At 43.5% G+C, this 20,229-nt stretch overlaps 1 protein-coding gene across 1 annotated transcript in view; it reads left to right on the top strand.

Annotated features, from left to right (window-relative positions):
• The first annotated feature begins 2,738 nt into the window (after nucleotides 1-2,738).
• The window catches only part of Glrx3 (glutaredoxin 3), a 31,977-nt gene continuing 14,486 nt past the window's right edge, over nucleotides 2,739-20,229 (top strand). The window contains exons 1-3 of the mRNA XM_052762399.1: nucleotides 2,739-2,881; nucleotides 12,108-12,216; nucleotides 19,665-19,739. Coding sequence (XP_052618359.1) covers nucleotides 2,784-2,881; nucleotides 12,108-12,216; nucleotides 19,665-19,739 — 282 coding nt within the window. The 5' untranslated portion in view covers nucleotides 2,739-2,783. The remainder of the gene's footprint in view (nucleotides 2,882-12,107; nucleotides 12,217-19,664; nucleotides 19,740-20,229) is intronic.

Raw genomic sequence — 20,229 nt, 5'->3', positions numbered from 1 at the left:
TATGGATCCATATACAGCTATAACTTGGGTTCGCTAGCTTCCCAAGATGCAGCTTGGCCCATTCCAAGCTCACTAGTCTTAGATGTTGAAGTCAGCATTTTCTAGTCATAAAGTCACCTGCTGCCCCCTAGGTTTATCAATATTATCTGTGGTAACTGCAGAAAGGGAAGCTGGAGAGTTCCCCGGGACATTTCCTGCTCTTTCTCCCAAAATGATGAGCCCGTCGGCAGCTGGTATATGCCACTTTCAGCAAATTCCATTTAGAGGGGAAAATCAGAATTTGTAAAACTGCTAGATGAGAAGCAGGTGACTCCTTAAAATAATATAACTCTATAACACATCTCCTCCCTGAATTATGATTTTACTAACTTCATGTGACAGAGGCAGTCTGAGCTCTTTGAAGACAGGCAGAAGCAGGCACAGTGGTACAGTGGCTCTCAGGCTTCCTAATGCTGTGACCCTGTAATACAGGTCCTCATGTTGTGGTGACCCCCAACTGTAAAATTATTTTATTGCTACTCCATAGCTGTAACTTTTCTATTGTTGTGAATCATAATATCTGAAACACAAAATATCTTATATTCCACCCCAAAGGGGTCATGGCCCACAGGCTGAGAACCATTGAATTAGATGCTAAAGGGCCTCCTGTTATCACCCCAGCTCTCATTCTTTGCTAGCATGCTCTCACACTTTGGGGGAACTTTTTGGAGACCCTTTTCTATGCCGTATTCAGATTTATATGCTTAAATTAGAAATCAGAGCTGGTATTTTATTTTATTTTATTTTCGAGACAGAGTTTCTCTGTGTAGCTTTGCACCTTTTCTGGAACTCACTCTGTAGCCCAGGCTGGCCTCAAACTCACAGAGATCTGCCTGCCTCTGCCTCCCGAGTGCTGGGATTAAAGGTGTGTGCTACTACTGCCCGCCCGGCCACAGGTATTTTATTTTGTATTCTTTTATTAAGACAGGGTTTCACACTGAAACCCAGGCTCTCTGGAACTTACTATGTGGTCCAAGCTGACCCCAAACCCTTGAGCCTCCTGCCTTAGCCTCCAGAGAGCTGGGATTTCCCACCTGCCCCACCATTTCCTGGAATCCCAGTACTTAGGAGGCGGAGGCAAGAGGATCAGGAGATCCCAGCACAGCGAAGCTTGGCTACACAGGAAACTGGAGGCCATTCTGGGCTACTTGAGAGCGTATTTCAGTAACAATAGTAATACATTTATTATCAACTAGGCAGGGTGTCACATACAAATAATCCCAACATTTGGGAGCCAGAAGCAAGAGGATCATGAGTTCAAGGTCAGCCTTGGCTACACAGTGAGCTCTAGGCCATCACAGGTTACATGAAAACTTGTTTCAAAATAAACCCAGGGCAGGGCGGGACAGATACAGAGATACTGTGTGTACGGTCTCCCAGTGGTAAAACTTTGTAACCATGTAATACAATACTCATATTTGATGTGGATGTCTGTGCATGACCGACTGTCTTTCTGAGGTTTCTGTAGATTTACTGGTACTTGAGACAGGGTTTCTTTGGGTAGCCCTGGCTGTCCTGGAACCTGCTTTGTAGATCAGCCTGGTTTTAAACTCACAGAAAACCACCTGTTTCTGCCTCCTGAGTGCTGGGATTAAAGGTGTGGGCTACCACCACCAGCTTATGGTTATGTCTTTCTAGTCTTAGGTTGGGGTTTCTACCACCCCGGCAAAGAAGCAAAACAGTTTGTCCCGTTGCATTTGGAATACTGAGATTTACATTTTTTAGTAGCTGCATTTCTCAGGGTGTGGCATGTATGCGACATGGCTCCTAGGGCTGTTTGTAACCACAGGAGCAGGGTCAATAGAGAACATGAATGAGCCACGGCAAGGAACCCTTCTGCATAATTTAAAATGGCCTGGCGAACAAAAGTAAAAAGATGTAAATTTAATTTCCAATACGTCCAAAATAAAATATTATTTCAAACACGTTACTCAGGCTGACCTGGAGTTCACTGTGCAGCTCAGGCTGGACTCAAACTTAAGGCTTCTTCCTGTCTTAGCATGGGAAAAGGTGTGGAGAAGATTCCAGAGAGTCACTGCCCAGGAAAGGGAGGACATTTTGTAAGGGCAGTCAGGGAAGGCTTCAAGTAAGAGGGGCATGGAGGCTGGGCCTGGTGGGAAGGTTGTAGGAGCTCTGAAAAGGAGCCTAATGATACTTAGAGGAAATGAGGCCATTCAGGCCTTGCTGTACCAAGGCTGCAAAGGGTAACAGGCGTCCCAGGGCTGTACTGAAGGGTTGATATTGGGATTCAGAGAACTCCAGAGGTGTCTGAGATTCCTCCAGGACTGAGGTACAAGGGCTGTCAGGGTTGTGCTTCAAAACTACTGCCTCCTATTCTTAAGACTTCCCAGTTCATCTTTATGCCGCTTCATGTGAGATTTCAGCTTGCAAATGTTCTAATCTGACTTCACTAGGATTTACAATACACACACGATCACACCCCTTGCTACTGTAGATTTATGAGCTCCAGGGAAGGTCCTGAGCTACAACAGTCAGGGACCAAGACATCCAGCTAGTTAGCACAGAAACACAAGGCAGGAGAGTTCCACTAGCGGGACTCAGCGCCATGGGTGGTGCCTCCCGGCCCGAGGGCGGGGCGTACAGTGCCGGAGGGCGTGACCTAGTGGACCAGGGGTGTGCCCTGGCCGCAGGGGGCGTGGCTTCCCCGTGCGCAGCCTCCTCGCGCGTCCGTCCCGCCCTATCGAGCCTCCGGCGCTCGACTGCTGGTGTCTGGCGGCGGCAGCATGGCGGCGGGGGCGGCTGAAGCTGCTGAGGCGGCCGCGGCAGTGGCGGAGGTCGGCTCGGCCCGGCAGTTTGAGGAGCTGCTGCGCCTCAAAGCCAAGTACGCTGGGCGGCGAGAGGGCCGGGGGACCGGTGGGTGGCGGGCCGGGGCCTCTGGATCCGGGGACGGCCCGCCAGTGCGGCACGTCCGGAGCTGAGCTCGCGGCCCAACGGCGGCCCTGGCCGGGCCTCGGCGGGACCCGCTCCGGGCATGCGAGGGCAGGGCAGCGCGGCGCGGCGGCCCCCGTGAACAATGGATCCGCTTCCCGGAGACCCGTGTGTGGCGCCTCCTGAAGGACAGGCCTAGCTGGGCGTCCGGGGCTTTCCTGAATCGCCAGCTGGCCTAGGGAGGGTCTGCTGCGGCCGGGGGCGCGTGCCGCTCGCCTTTGGGCAAGACTTCCAAAGGCCAGTCCCGGGATGCGTAGGAAACGAGGACCTCGGAGAAGACGTGCACGTGGCTCCCTCCCTGGCATGCTGCCCCAGCCTTGGGCTGCAGAATAGTGGGGAGTTCCAGGGATGACTGCCTGGGATCCCCCAACCTTTCCTCAGCCGCTTATCTGCCAGTCACCCGGGGGCAGGTTTCCTAACCTCACCCTCAGCTTCCTCCTGGGTGAATGGGCCGGTGTCCCCAGGGTTGTTGTGATGGTTCCATTAAGGTGCTGCAGTGGTTGGCGTACCGGAAGCTCTCTCCACTAATGTGGGGTTTTGTATCTTCATAGAGCAGAGTGGGCAGGTGGGAGGGTAACTGGCGGATTTCTGCTACTCCATGCAGCATGGGGCAGAATTAGAATAGCTCATCCAGAGACAGGCGGTGTCCACCTAGTGCTTAATATACAAGAAGCCCTTAGGTCAGGCTCTAGCACCGAAAACCTTCTAGTGCTTTTGAATTTCAGGTTTACTTGGTACTTTTTTTTTTTTTTTCAAAGAAAAGGAAAAAGAATGATATTTACTCGTTGGTAGAAGCTGGGTTCTGATTGATCCAACATTATCTACCATTCTTCAGGCGGAGGCCTTGTGGAGGACGCTGGCAATGGCCTCATGGAGTGATGAGGGCTTGTGTCGACATGCCCTTAAAAGTTTGAACTTACATCACATCATCTGAGAAGATTCTTTTATGTGTGTGTGTATCACGAGCTTACCTTGTTTTTACATTTCATGTTTTAAATAGGTCTTAGTGGGTAAAAGTTTATATGCCATTTGTTCTGCAAGTTCAAGGTCAGCTTGGTCTTCATAGTGAACTTTAGGTTAGCCAGAGGGACATAGGGAGACCCTGTTTTCAAAAAACCAGGAAACAAACATCCACTCCTCCCAAGGGGGGGAAAAAAAACCCAACAAGAACAGCAACAGAACCCAAACCCATTTACATGTATTCTTGACACTGATGTATGCCTGAGATGACTCAGGAGATACTGTTTCCTTCTGCAGTGACTGATCTGAATGGGCGGCATGGGAAGTGCTGTGTGATACCCTGGGAGGGAGCTTCTTTGTGCGGATATGGAAGGCATGAAGAATACTAAATAGCACTTGGGATGCAGTTATCTCCACATTATTGCTTCTCAGTTTTAAAATTTGATGTGGGTTGAAATCTATTTTTATTATTTTTTTCATTCTTTTATGCATATGGCTGTTTTGCCTGCACGTGTGTCTGTGTACCATATGCACGCAGTGCCTTCAGAGGCCAGAAGAGGGCATTGGATCCTTTGGGAGTGGAGTTACAGACTGTTGTGTGCCCCTGTGTGGGTGCTGGGAGTTCAACCCAGGTCTTCTGGAAGAGCAATTAGTGCTCTTAATCACTGAGTCAACTACTCCCAAACCCCTTTTCTTCCTCCCTCCCTCCCTCCCTCCCTCCCTCCCTCCCTCCCTCCCTCCCTCCCTCCCTCCCTCCCTTCCTTCCTTCCTTCCTTCCTTCCTTTCTTTTTTTTGAGACAGAGTTTCTCTGTGTAACCTTGGCTGTCCTGGAACTTACTCTGTAGACCGGGCTGGCCCCGAACTCACAGAGATCCACTTGCTTCTGCCTGGAGTTCTGATTAAAGGTGTGTGTCACCACCACCTGGCTCAGAAATTTGCTTTTTATATTAAAGTCATCTAATCTGATATATGTATTAAGTTACTGAAATCTTAGCTCCTGTCTATACAGTGGGGGTGGGAGGTGGGTACTGGTACCATTTGTTGAGTAATTTAGAGGTTTGGTCCATTCATAAACCACTTAGAGTTCAGAATGATAGTGCTTAGTAAGTGGTAGTATAATTTGCAGATGAATAACTGGAGTAGTGGAATATTATAGTAGAACAACACATGGTTAGTGAGTGCTAATTGTTTCACTGATGGAAAACTGAGACTCATTATGTCTGCTAAAATATTCAGATATACTGGGGTGCAGTGCAGCTCAGTGGTGGGGTGCATCTTAAAGGCCTTAGATTTGAACACCAGTGCAGGAGGTGAGAGAGTCATGTTAGTGAGATTTTCAACTTGATCTTTCCATAAATGTCCTCAAACAATGCATTGGGCATATTGGCCTATTATGAGGTAGGGAGTGGTTGCATACACTATACAAGAGGATGATATCTCTGTATCATATATATGTGCTTCTAATTGGCATTCCATGCTTAAATGGAAAATAAGAGCTAGGCATGAAGATAGAAGAATATCTCACATTAAACGCATGCAATGATGTTATCAAAACACATTTTTGTTTGATCTTTCCAGCATCCCAGGATGTGAGTTATTACTGTTTATAGTTGTGGGAGTTCAAAGAAATCAGTCATGTTAATGCCAGTGGAACAGAGCTCAACTCTGTGCACACTTTGTTCTTCCTTCTCCTCCTCCTCTTTTTGAAGCAGGGACTTGTGTAATGGAGGCCAGCCTGGAACTTAAGATGTGGCTGAGGATGACCTTGAACTCCTGATCTTCTGCATCCACTTTCTGAGTTTTTTTCACATTGGGCTCATACAAAGTCTAATCGCCTGTTTTATTTTTTATTTTGCTGGGATTAAGCCCTGGACCTCTACCACTCAGCTACATCTGTATCCACCTATTGCAATTTTAAGAAGCAATCCAATATTGTCAGCATTTTCCTATGTCATTAAAAATTATTTGCAAATTTGATTTTTAATGGATTTTAAATATTTAAAAATATTTTTATATTTTAAAGTATTTTGTTTTGGCTACTTAAACGCTATTGTTAGATAATAGTTTTGTGGTTTTTTTTGCTTATTTTCTGTAGTAGTAGGAAGATAGCTGCCTTCATAAATCTTTGTATTTTTAATTCTTAGATAATACCTTATGGGTATGTACTTTCTGGAAGGTCTTGGTTTTAATTTCTACCAGCAGGGTAAGAACGTGCTTCTTTCACTTCTTTTTTGAATTCCTAACTGAAAAGTACATCCTACCATTCAAAAGTGTAATATTGCCCTTTTTTTTATTTTTGTTTTTGTTTTTTTGAGACAGGGTTTCTCTGTGTAGCTTTGGAGCCTTTCCTGGAACTCACTCTGTAGCCCAGGCTGGCCTCGAACTCACAGAGATCTTCCTGCCTCTGCCTCCCGAGTGTTGAGATTAAAGGCGTGTGCCACCACTGTCCAGCAATATTGCTCTTGTGTAGCAATAGAGTGCAGTGGTTGTAGCTGTCTTGGAAGCATGCTCTTGAGGTCCTGGAACCCCTCTAACCACTGATCTGTCACTGTGGCTCGCCTTATGCTTGGACTTTATGTGTGTAGATTTACACAGTTCCTACCCTGCGTCCATTCCATTCTCGGCCCTCCTGTTCTCTGTGGTGGTCAACAGTGATTTTCACCTTGGTAGGAGCTGCAGTCCCCAGGAGACCTGTCCATGGTCATTTCTGAGAGGGATCTAGATTAGGTTAATTGAGGTGGAAAGACCCATCCTGAATGTGCCTGGTACTCCACACCTGCCTCTGCTTCCCAAGTGCTGGGACTAAAGGTGTGCACTACCATGGCAGCAAAGTGTTTTTTTTTTTCCTTAATTTTTTTCCCTCAGAGTAAGCCCCTTAAGTTGCTTTGTCAGGTGTTCCACCTCTGCCCACCTGGACCAGTTACTAATACACTTCCCCCTTTGCTTGTAAGGATTTTATCTGCTCTGATTCCTCCCACTGCTCGTCAAGATCACCTTTGTTCCTCAGAAGCCAGGTCAGGGTTTACCTCAAGGAGGCCCTGCTCCAGCTTTTCTCTGTTTGAGTCATGAGGCAGTGATGCCAGTTTCACAGTCTTTGGAATCTTACTGTTTTCAAGAGTTACCTCAGGTCATTTTTTTAGCAGATGATCATGACCATGCTTGTTCTCGGTTTCTGTCACGTTCTCTAAACAAACGGATTAAGTTGTATTTGTTCGTGGTTTGTCATGCTCAGGAAGAGTGTGGGTGTGGGGGGTAGTTCAGTGCCCTCAACTTCAGACATGTTCTCAAGATAAAAGCCCCCTTTTTAAAAATGGCCAGCTTGATTTAAGCATGTCAGAGTGAAAATTGCATGACAGCACTAAGTGAGTGTAGCCAAGCTTTTTCCCTCTTCTGCTGCCCTCGCCACTCTCCACAGTCTTGGGTATTATGATTTTCCTTTAATCTGGCATCTTTGGCTTCTTTTCCAGGCTTGTCTATGTGGTTGTATGTATCTCTAGAGAGTCCTGTTATACAGTTGAGTTGTGTGTCATTGTTGGAATATAAGGTGCTTTGTTCTGTCTGGACATTTGGGTATATTATATATCAGACTGCTGTGTGTTCTTTGACAAGGCCTTGTTTGTGGACCTGCTTTTCTTCTCTTAGATGCTCTACTGGGTTGGGAGGTGTGGCCACAGCCTCCACAGGCTTATGAGGGAGGGTCTCAGTGTTCTATAGGCTAAAACTCAGTTCAGGTCCCTAGACAACTTTAAGGAGGACTGAAAAAATGTCTAGTTGAATGCCTGAGAAACAGAAACATTGCTTGATAGAGCAGTCTGCTATCGGCTGAGGCCTAAGAACTCACTCTTGTAAGATCTGCCAGATACAAGTCTGTCTGGTATAAATTGTAACCCATTTAGTGAATGGACAGTGTGCCCTTCTTTGCCTTAGGTGGAGCCTCCTATTTGCCTTTGTGTACTCTTAGAAGGCTTTGTCTTCATCAGTTCTAACTAGTCCCTGTGGTTGTGTGCGTGCAGGCCTCCCCCCCACCCCATTTTTGAGGTGATCTGACTGGCCCAGCCTGGCCTTGAACTACAGTGATGTGTATCCAGTTTGGCTTTGAACCCCTGATCATTCTCGTGCCTCAGCCTCTGGAGTGCTGGGGTTGGTTACAAGCATAAAGCTTCACACTAGGCTTCCTTCCATTTCTGTTTCAGCATATTACCTAGCTTACACCTGAGCAAAACCAGGACTTAAGGAATCTTCTGTCTAAGCCCTCCCCATCCCTACTTCTGACGTGTCCTTTAAGCCGTTCTTAATTCCTTGGCTCTGGATTGGAAGGCACTGTTCTCTTTGCTCTGGCTTCCTTTCCCAGCTTCTTGGAAACCTTACACCTACAGTTGCCTCAGATTTTCAGCTCTCTGTCTGCACTGGCATTGTCCCTGCACCATACAAATATCTGGAGATTGAAAAAAAAATTTTTTTTTTTCACCGAAGTCAGGCTGGGCCCTCCATGCTGTTGGATTCCTCTGTGCAGTCCAGATCTCTTGAGGTTGATTTCTGCCGTGGCCACTTCCAGATAGGTCACTGTACTGCTGTGGGGCTCCTGCTTCTTTAGCAGTTGGCATCATTCACTGTTTGTTGCTACCTTTCATGGTTCTTACACCTTCCTTCTTACCACTCTACTCTTGACTTCTCAAGACTCTGGATTTAAAACTCCTGAAGCCATCCCTCTTTTATTTTCCTCCGTCTGGCGAGACTTGATGAGACCCAGAGACACTGACCTCCAGTCTCCTCTGTCCTCTCTGTGACGTGGTTGGCTCTGTATTTCTCGATTGCCAGATCTGTAGAGAACCTCGGGTGAGCTTGAGCCTTGGTACTAATATTCCAGTAGACTTCCTTTCCTCCCAGTATGACACTTGACATCAGTGTCTAAGCCTTAAATTGTGGTCTGTCACCTTTTCCTGCCCCTTCTGGCTGAAACTTTCCTCATGCCCTTGTGTGTGTGAGAAGAACTTTTGTTGTGGATAGGGAGGGTCCCACTTCTCACCCGTGTTTTTTTTTTTTAAGATTTATTTTAATTTATATCTGTGTCTGTGTGAGTACATGTATATGTGTTCTGGCTTGTGGAGGCCAGAACCTTGGAGCTGGTGTTTGAGACCTTTGTGAATTGTGTGACATGCATGAGTGATGGGATCTGAACTATGGTCCTCACGAGGGAACAGCAAAGATTCCTAATGCTGAGCCATCTCTTCAGCCTCTTTATCTTTTCTTTTCTTTCCTCCCCTCCCCTCCCTTCTTTCTTTCTCTTTTTCTTTTTTTTTTCCCCAAGACTGGGTCTCGTGGACTATGGGGGTCCAGCCCCTCGATAGTCCCCTCCCAGGGTCCGGGAAGAATCTACAACCAGCTGATAATTAATCTTTGATATAAAAAAATGAATCTATGTACACGAAACTCCTTAGTCCATATACTTTATTATTCTGTGTCAGTTACAAGCTTATATTCTGCTCTCATATTTAGCTCCTTTCTTTCCTGATTTCTCTCTATATTTATCTGTGGTCCCCTCTAGGTTCTATCTTAACTCCTTCATCTTAGTTCTGCCCCTTCTAGGTTCTCATCCATCTTGTTCTTTCCCATATCATCTCCTCTCCCATCTCAGTTTGTTCATCTCAAGTTCTTACCCATCTAGTTCTTCCATATTTTCTCTTCTCTGTCCCCGTGCCCTGGAAGTTCTGGTATATATACACTTACAAGCAATATTCCCTTCTCAGTGCAAAGCCAGGCTTCCAGGGTCAAACGGAGGGGTGATAAGAATCACATAGGGAGGCAATAACCGTTAATTATCATTTGCCACCCCAAAGAAAAGTGACCAATGGGGAAATGAATTAACTAAAGGCTAAATTCAGGTAATATCTAAGAAGAGGGCTCTTATGTGCTCAACTATAGTCTTAAATGTGATTAGTAGAAAATGTTAAGAATCTATAAGTTGCTCGGTTAATGGGAAAACATAAAACTGTCTTCTTTTTTCCTGTGGCTCATATCTGTCCAAGCTATCTGCCATTTTTCTGCAGGGTGGGGGAAAGTGTGCTCAGTTGCTAGGCAACCTGTGTACAGCTAGATGCCTCTGGTGATAGTTAAAGGGAGCTCTGGAACTAGAGGTAAGGTTTGGGAAAGGAGGAAGAAAAGCTTAATTGGCACATCCGCCAGGCCTTCTCAAACAGGTAGCCTGGATGGTTAAGTCTGTTCTTAGAAAGTACAGAGGTATCTCTGATAAGGTACTTTCCTCCATCTGGGAATGGACCTGGCCGGATGCTGCCAGTGATGATAATTACAAGGAGGCTTCAACTGGGGTTCTGGCTGAGTATAGCTGTCAGCGCAGAAGGTTATCTAAATATTCCTAGAAGTGGTTAGGTAAGGAGTTAGAAGTCTCTAAAGTTAGTAAGGCTGTAAGAAGGAAGGGTCCGAGCTAAATTGTGTAAAGCTATTACTTAACGTCCACCTGACCTAGGTGGTGTCTCCTTGTGGAATTTATCTTAAACCAGGAGACTTGCATGTGGACTGTTATTACTGCTAGTCCTTGAAAGTGGCCAAGGGAGATATCTGATTCCAGAGAAAGCCTTTCCTGAGGCAGTTCTCCAAATACCTGGAATGTGTATGTCCAGAGAGTGATCAGTCCACACTGTTAGCCCTTCTTAGGAAAAAGTCAATTGGGAAAGCTATGAAGGCACACATGATTTTCATAACAGAAGACAGCTGATATATAACAAGCCAAATAACACCAAAAACTCCTTGGAATTTGGCTTCATCTGGAGGAATTCCATGATCCCTCCAGGTAGTAACTTTGCCATAACCAGCTGAGTTCTTATGATATAGTCCTGCGGCCCGCAGCAACTAGGTTTCTCTATGTAGCCCTTGAATTCAGAGATCTGCCTGCCTCTGCCTCTCAAGTATTGGGGTTAAAGGTGTGTGCCACCACCGCCCAGCCCCTTTATCATTTTGTATTCCATTCCTTGCTTATAGGTAAATATGTTTGCATCTTTTCTCTATATAACACATGTGTTTTTTTTCCCCCACCTTGGAGGAGGATTTTATTTGAAATTAGAATTCTGTAAATTCAAGTTTCAGTTAAATTTGAGGTTTCAAAGATATGTCTTTGTGAAGATAGTTTTGTATGAAAATAACTGAGATTGGTAACATTGAGGTGTCTAGGAAGTGAGCAATCTAATGGCTCCACTGCCAGTTCCTATGGAGATGCTCAGAGGGTCCGTTGGCAGTGTAATTGTAGAGGACATGTATGAGCAGTGGTCTCAGCTCTGCTTTCTTTCAACTTGCCTAACTGTTATGACTTTTGCTCTTCTGTGGTTATAATTGTACCCTTTTGTGACAATACTATGTGAGATTAATAGTAATAACGTGTCCACAGCCATTTCTAAGCAGCAGCTTTCTTGTACAGAAATTCAGTTTCCACTTTCATCATGGGTTTGAAAACATAATTGACATGTCTGTTAGTTGAGATGGATGGACATTTAGAACCACTTAATGGGGCTTAATCTTGACTCAGGAAATGTCATTAACTTGAATATTCATCTAAGAGTCTGAAGACTGTCAGTGATTCTGCGCGGTACAGCTGAATTCTTAGTTTCCTAGGTTGGAGAATTTAATCTACACCAGTATTTGCTTCCAGAATTATAATTTGAAAAAAATGTGTAGATGTAACCAACCGTCTTATTAAATAAGAAACAGCCGATTCAGAGAAGAAAGCCAAGAGGTCAGAACTAAGAGCCTTACCCTTCCTGCTTCAGCCAAGAGAGCTCTCCGAAAAGGAGCTACTTCCTGTGTGTTTGTCTTTATAGTCTTTCTGTTCTGCCTTCTCATTGGTTGTAAACCCAGACACATGACTGCCTCGTCACTGCCTGTCTATAGAGACTTCCAGGTCTTCTATGGTTGGGATTGAGATTAAAGGCGTGTGTCTCCAATGCTGGCTGTATCCTTTTACACACAGAAATCTACCTAGCTCTGTCTACCAAGTGCTGGGATTAAAGGCGTGCACCACCACCGCCACGCTCTTGCTATGGCTCTAATAGCTCTGACCCCCAGGCAACATTATTTATTAACATACAATTAAAATCACATTTCAGTACAAATAAAATACCACCATAAAAATGTGTTTTATTTATTTACAGGTCGCTCCTTGTGGTCCATTTCTGGGCACCATGGGCTCCACAGTGTGTACAGATGAACGATGTCATGGCAGAGTTAGCTAAAGAACACCCTCATGTTTCATTTGTGAAGGTACTATATATTTTCAGTCTTATGTTTTTTATTGATTTCTGACAGATGAGGTAAACTAGATTTTTAAAATGTAAAGGAAGAAGCTGTGAAATTCCAAATACTTCAACTTTGTATTGAATTCTGTTGTATTTGCTCTAAGTTATTCTGACAGATCGTTTAATGTTGCATTTCTCACATAGTGTAAAAATCCCTACAGAGTTGGCAAAGGACAGAAATGTTTGACAGTAAAAGCAGACCAGATAATTCACTGGATAATTTTGGTTTGATAATAGTTAATTAAGACTTCATTGAGAAAAATATCTATGATGTGGAAAATGATCCTAGAAAGTGTATGTATGAACAGGTTGCTGGGGTCCTCGGGAAGATGCTGCTATCTCTGCTGCTTCTGTCTATACTGAGCCCCTTGTTTTATTCAAGTCTTGGATTCTATATTCCTGCTGTCTATATTCTATATTCCTAGGTAGACTCTAGGAAGTTGATGGCTATGCTGGAGGTTAGCCTACTGGCTTTTATACCTGTAATCTGGTCAGGAGAATTTAGGAAACTGGTTTAGGTTTAAAAAAAGAAAGCAAAATAAATATTGAGAATAATGAATTATTGGGAAAGGAGATATACTCTGTATTCACACATCTTAATTCTTAGAGTTTATTTATTTACTTTGAGATAGGGTCTCAGCACAGGCTGGCCTCAAGATCTTAGTTTTCTCGCTTCCCAAGTGCTGGGATCAGCACCTTGTGCTCTGTGCTCCAATGCTGAATCCTCAGGATTTAAAAGAAAATCCAAAACTTTGTTTTTAAAACTATAAATTGTGAGTTCAAAATACATGTTGACATAGATACCCATATATGAGGTTAGAAACCATATGAAGTCCTGGGTGTCTAATTCCTTAATTCCTTTGTTGTAGGTGATTATGTTTTCTAATAGTCATTTGTATAGACAGCACTTGTGTTCTTTGAATAGGTATTGTATCCTGATGGCTCAAAATGCCAAGCGGTATAGCAAGGTGGACATTGAGAAGGCTCACTCCATGTCTTCCCTGCCAACCCTTTGTCCTTCCCCATAAGTAACCAGTTGTATTAATTTTGTATGAATTCTCTCTGTGTTTCTTTATGCAGATAGAGCAAATATGAATATAATAGTTAGCTTTTTAAAATTTAAGGACTTACTTAAAATTCTGATAAATGCATAATGTAACCTTAGAAGGTAACCCTAAAATGTCCAATATAAATAATAGAAGGGGACATTAAAACTGCATGTTTGGTCAGTGATAAAAGATAATGACTACAAGTGAAATGAATGATTAAACACTTCAATCATAGAATTAGTCAGGATGATGGTAATTGTTCCATGTCCTCTTTCATACGTATAATGTTACTGGTTTAGGTAACACACTGTTCTCAGCTGCCATCTGAATGATTTATTTAAAGTGACTATAGAATTGCTTCTCACATTGGTACCAGACTTGGCAGTGAGATTTTAAGTTGTTCAAGTGCTTAAGTGTCGCTGTGAGCCAAGAGTTGGAGCTGTGTAGTACTGCTGGATTGTCAGGGATACCTAAGCCTGACTGCACCTGCTGTTTAAGGGGATGGCAGCAGTACTTCTGTTAGTTAGGACTTCTGGAAATTTCTGGAGTAAGGCTAATCATGTTCTACCCCATCAGTGTCTTTTTATCTTTTCTTTGTGTGTGTTTGTTTGTATTTGTTTTTCGAGACAGGGTTTCCGTGTATAGCCCTGGCTGTCTTGGAACTCGCTCTATAGACCGGTCCAGCCTCGAACTCAGAGATTCACGGGGATTAAAGGTGTGCGCCGCCACTGCCCAGCTGCTATCTTTTCTTTTTGAGTTGGGAGTCTCACTATGTTGTCTAGGCTGGTCTCAAACTCTTGGACTCAAGCCAGCCTCCTACATCAGCCTCTTGTAGCTGGCACCTCAAGGATGTCCTACTACACCTACTTTTCCTTTTATTTGAGTTTTAAAAAAATGTAGTAGTTTGGCATTTTTGACTTGTGAAATGAAGTGATTGTTGCGTTCTTTGGTGATAGATTCACACAAAGTCATTTAAATAAGTGATTTTTTTTCTTAAATCAATTTTTTGGTTGGCCATCAAAATAAATGAAATTGTTATTATTTTGAAGCAGGGCTTTATATATCCTAGGCTGGCTTGGAACTTACTATGTAGCCATGAATGACTTTTGAGATTTTAATCTTTCTGCCTCTATCTCATGAGTGATGGGATTGTAGTGGGTGCCACCATGCCCTGGTTATATGGTGCTGGGGGTCAACCCAGGGCTTCCTGTATGGTAGGCCAGCACTCTACCAACTGAGCTATACCCCTAGCCTTAGGTGACCTTGAATAAGGTGTTTAAATGGACTAACTACCAAGAACTTAGTTTTCTAAATGATAAGATACCAGCTCCGAGAAATTAGCTACATGTTTCTAGTCAGTTGTGAAGCTTGTTCCCACTGAAAGCTGAGAGGCAAGGCTTTCACATTCATTCTCTGCGATTCCCTTGTTCCCTGACTTGTGATGTGGCTGTAAGATGCACTGGTGTTACCTTTATGATGGGCTATTTCTTTTCCCTGTCTCAATTGTTGCCATATCCAGTTGGATCCTGAAACTTGGGTCCCTCTGTAGGTTTTCACATCTAAGAACTTTGAGGAAATACATGAGTTACTTCCATTGCTAAATGCCTTACAAAAAAATTCAAGCTTAATTCAGAATAGAGTGAAATAGCAAATTAAAATATTAAGTACTTTTTCTTTTCAAAATATATAGTTGTTCTCTACCTAAAATGGAAGTATGCTTGATTGATCTGTGCATGTGAATGGGGATGGGTGGGTGGACAGATAAATTCATGATCTTCTGCTTCAGCCTCCAGCTGTTGAGTTTACAAGCTTGTGATACCATTCTAGTAGGAAAACATATTTATCAATTAATTATTTGATAAAATCTTTCAGAATATGATATTTGGAAGGGAGAGAAAGTAGGAAGGAGGAAGAAGGTCTATTTAAGGCTTTGTCAATGATGAAAAGATTGAATGCTTTGGGAAAAAAATCAGCTCCAGTTTGTAGGAAATCTGTCCTCCCCTTCTAAATTTCTCACTTGCCATGTGTCATAGTTGCTTTCCTATTGCTGTGATAAAATACTCTGACAAAAACAACTTGAGAAAAAAGTTTATTTAGCTCATAATTCCAGGTCCATCATGGCAGGGAAGTCAGCTGTAGAAGCTTGAGGCAGCAGCTCACATTACCTTCCTATTCAGAAATAGAACAAGAATGATGCACGCTCATGCTTGGCTCCCTTGTCCACTTACATAGCCTAGGATTCTCCTGCCTATGGAGTGGTGCCACCCACATTGAATGGGCCTTCCCACCTAAGTGCCATCAAGTTAAATTGACTAGTCTCCCCACAGTCATTCCCAGAGACCAGTCTTTGAGGTATGTGGAACTTTTGTCAAGATGAGAGTTAGTTAACACTGACCATTACTAACCATGCCTCTTCAGTATAAACTCCTTTAGAGATTAGAGTCAGCTGTTTAGGGAAGAGTTTTATGATGGTGCTCTAGTCAGTATTGTTTCATTGTAGAGTGCAGTGGTTCTCAACCTGGGGGTTGAACAACCCTTTTCCAGGGATCACCTAAGACCATCGGAAAACAGATACTTACATTATGGTTCATAACAGTAGCAAAATTAGAGTTATGAAGTAGAAACGAAAATAATTTTAGGATTGGGGGATCACCACAACATGAGGAACTATATTAAAGGGTCACAGCATTAAGGTTTAGAACCACTGGTATAGTGACTGCTGTGTTTGAAAGTCAAAGGTATGGAGGAATTACAAAGGTAAATTGCTGCCGGGCGGTGGTGGCGCACGCCTTTAATCCCAGCACTCGGGAGGCAGAGCCAGGTGGATCTCTGTGAGTTCGAGGCCAGCCTGGGCTACCAAGTGAGTTCCAGGAGAGGCGCAAAGCTACACGGAGAAACCCTGTCTCGAAAAAACCAAAAAAAAAAAAAAACAAAAAAAAACAAAGGTAAATTGCTGTGTTTTGTAGCCCCTCACCTTCCCTTGTAGTGTTGGGGACTGTACTCAGGACCTCACATTTATGGTAGGCAAGTGCTCTACTACTAAGTTACATTGAGGCCTATTGTCAGAGTCTTCAGGGATGGAGAGGTGGCTCAGCAGTTAAGAGCACTGTATACTCTTGCCAGGGACCTGGTTTCAGTTCCCAGCACCCACATGGTGGCTTTTAACTGCCTATAACTCCAGTGCCAGGGCATGACTGCCTTCTCTAACCTCTGTGGGCACCAGGCATTCACATGTTGCTCATATATATATTCAGACAAACACTCATACACATATGACAAAAATGCATAAATCTTAAAGGAAAAATAGGTTCCTTAATATCTGATTGATTCCTGCTCTGACATAAGCAAATGTCTTAAAGACAGAGTTCATGCTGCTTAGTGTTCAGATACCTGTACAATTGCTTTGTATAAAATGATTGAGATGACAGTGCTGGTTATTGCCAGGAGTAAACGAATTAGTGCACAAAACACCAGGCATTATCCAGCTTAGAGTAACTCAGCTGTGAGCCATTTCTGTGGCACTGACCTGCTTAACTGAAGTAAAAGAGTGAGGACCCTGTTGGACATGGTGACACACATCTTTAATCCCAGCATTCAAGCAGAGGCAGGTGGACCTCTGAGTTTGAGGCCATCCTGTTCTACATAGCAGGTTCTAGGCCAGCCAAGGCTTCATAGGGAACCCCTATTTCATATTCCTCCAAAAGAATGAGGACCCTCTATCTACTCACTTCTTACCCCTTCTGGGAACACCATGGGAAGGCTCTGCAGACCTTCTTGGGGGTAGGGAGCAAGTGGTTCCCACCATAGGCATCTTTGTGAAGATGCAGTCTGGGTAAATCCAATCCCTAAAGTGCAGTCTTTCTTGTGACTGTAGTAGTAGGAAGCTACATGTGGCATAATGACAGCACAGATTTTATAGTTCAACTTCATTTCTGAGCTGTACCATTTCTCTATATTTGAACATAAGTCATCCAAGTTACCTTTTACATTAGCCAGAGTTGTCTAGAGAACGAGCCAGTGGGACATGGAGATGTGTATAAGTAAGGAGATTTGCTATAGGAATTGGCTCACCTCACCATAGAACTTTAGAAGCCTTTTCAGGCTGGAGAAGCAGGGTTGGTGCTGTGCAGTCTGTGCCAGAGACCTGAGAACCAAAGAACTGATAGTGTAAAGCTTGAGCTTCAGTGGCGGGAGCACAAAGGCTCAATAACGTGGGTCTCTTATTCCAGGGGAGGAGATGGGTGTTCCAGCCACCCAACAAGAGAGTGAACTCACCACTTCTTTGTTGTTTTTGCCCGTTGAAGCCTTACTCCTTTGGGTGATGCTCTCACATTTTTGAGGATAAGTGAGTTTTCCTTATTCAGCCTGTCTCTCAGGTGAAACACCTTTATAGGCATGCCCACTAATGATGGTCTACTGGTTATCAGGCCTATTCATCTAGTCTGTAGAAGGGCTCATGGTATGGAGCTGGCTGTTCATGAAAGGTAGCTTTGAGCTCTTATACATGCAGGCATTTAAAAATATTTTCTATTTTCATTACTAAGACCATTACACGATATTAGAACCATATTTTCAAAGGATTTTGAGTGCTGCAAAGATTTCTTTCTATGGTGCTGGGGATTGTACCCAGGGCTACAGGCATGCTAGACAAATCCAGGGAGCCTCTACCCCAGCTCTACAGAGGTGTTAGGCCGTCAAATGGTGCTAATGGTTTGGAGAACTGTTGTGGCTTTAGTGGAAATCCTGTCCCTTCTTTTGTGGTTTGTCTCTTCCCATGGCCTCTGTGAGGAAGAGCTAGTCTTCTAGAAGCTGGTTTGAAGGAGGCACTTGTAGTGATCCTCAGGCAGGAATGGCAGCAGAGATCTAGTTAACACCTGTAGTCATGCGTTAACAGTTAGGGTGCTGTCTGTTCTGGTCCAAGAACATGTGTCCTTTTAATGTTGCTCAGGTGCACTGGAGGTAAGGTCTCTTTCTGAGTGACACTCAGCTCGTCAGAGAGTTAAAGAAAAGAGTAAGTTGCTGGGTGACATTGTGGGCATGCTTTTGAAAGCCCAGCTTTTACCGGCACCATTGGTCTGAGTATGGAATAGCACACGTGTTTCTAACTGCAGTCTGTTTTAAACCTTTATGTCAGGCTGCTTTCTCTTTTTGCTCTTTTATCACATGAGAGGACAACTGGTGCTAATTGAAGGGATAAAACCTTATCGTTAAGTACATTTGAAAAATGGAAACAATTAAAAACATTGTTGCAGAAGGCACTGACAGTATCTGTATAAAGCCTGTGAAAATGTGAGGCAGGCAGGCAGCCAGCAGGAGACCATGCAGGCTGAACAGTGCCTCTACAGGCCAGGCATCATTTCAGCACAGGTAGCCTGACTGGGGACAGCAGAGGTGAAAATCACATTTTAAGCCCAGTGGAAATCTTTCACTCTTGGAGAAATTCAGAATATATATTTTAAACACATTTAACAATATAATTTATCAATAAATTTTATTTCCTATAGGTATAATGTGAATACAGGTTTTTATTGGTTTCAAAAAGTTTATATTAAATTGACAGTCCTATGAGAGAAAAATATAATATATCTTGGTTTTTCCTCAAAGCATATTTATAAAGACCTACGTAAATAGCTTATAGTAATTGTGGTCTAATTATCTAGAAACTGGGTTTCTAAACTTTTTGAAACCCATGTGCCAGATACCACATCATACATTGTTTGATGAGGTGCCCCAAGGAAATGATCAGACCAAATACAGTCATCTTAGTCAAAATGAGTTTACATGTTTGAATAGACTGGAGAGCAAGTAACCAAGCAGGCTGTTTGTTTAGTGTCCAGCAGCCATGCAGGGGTTAAAAGTAAAATTTATCAGACATCAATAGTTTATTGAAGAAATACTCCTTTTTGCTTCATAATTTGCAGAAAGCTGCAACTGTCAGTCATGATGTACTGCCTCTTGAAATTAGTCAATAGAGCAAACAGCAAGAATTGCTGTGGGCAGAAAATAAGCACTGTAATCATGACATAACTGGGGTCAGTGATTTATGGATTTCAATATAGTAGTAGCTGCATATGATTGAAAATTTACTAGGTCACTAGTGCACCAAAAATTTTATTCACAGCCTCCAGGCATCTTTTGAAATGTGCAACAAAATAAAAACCTCTGAACCTGTTTTGACACTGCAGACTCCGTGGATGACATGCCAGCCCAGTGAGTCTCATTTAAATGTAAATGTGTCATAAACTTTTGTCCTATAGTCTTAAAACACCATGAACTTGAAGGGACAGTGCATGTGAAACTGATTTACATAGCAAAGTAGAGAAAGGACCAGTAATAATGAAGCTTGGATTCTTTTATTTTAAAGCTGGAAGCCGAAGCTGTTCCTGAAGTATCTGAAAAATATGAAATTAGTTCTGTTCCCACCTTCCTGTTCTTCAAGGTAAGGATGAAAGAGGCACCACAGATGGTCCATCCAAGTGGCTCCTGGGACTGTATGTTCTGATTCTTTTATCCTTTTCTGATCTCTTTGGTTGTTCCTGGCCTTGTACCTTTTTCTGGTATTCTCTCTTTGCACTGATGAGGACCATGCTTGTTACTTGCCATGAGCAGTAGGCAGTTCACAGATAGACCTGGAGCCTCCTGACCAGAATCCCGACTTCTCCTGCAGACTTAGTACTCCCTGACCCAGGTTTGAAGTGGGTTATTGAGGCCATGTGCCTGGATGTGAGGAGGCATCTGGCTGGTTCTAGTTGATTAATGACTCCTTGGGAAGTGATTGTAAATCTTTGCTTCAGGGCACCCATGGGTATTACACAGCTCTCCAAAACTTCATTTGTGTTCAGTAGGTCCATTCAAGCTGGTCTTGCTTTGAGATGTCAGTGCTTACCAAACATGCTCCAAAATGAGTGTTTCTAAGTGAGAAGTAGTAC

This window comes from Peromyscus californicus, unplaced genomic scaffold, assembly GCF_007827085.1.
Source record: "Peromyscus californicus insignis strain IS unplaced genomic scaffold, ASM782708v3 Scaffold_4__1_contigs__length_199733344, whole genome shotgun sequence".
Taxonomy (NCBI): Eukaryota; Metazoa; Chordata; class Mammalia; order Rodentia; family Cricetidae; genus Peromyscus; species Peromyscus californicus.
Note: the sequence above shows the minus strand (reverse complement) of the source record. Positions and strands in the feature narration are given on the sequence as shown.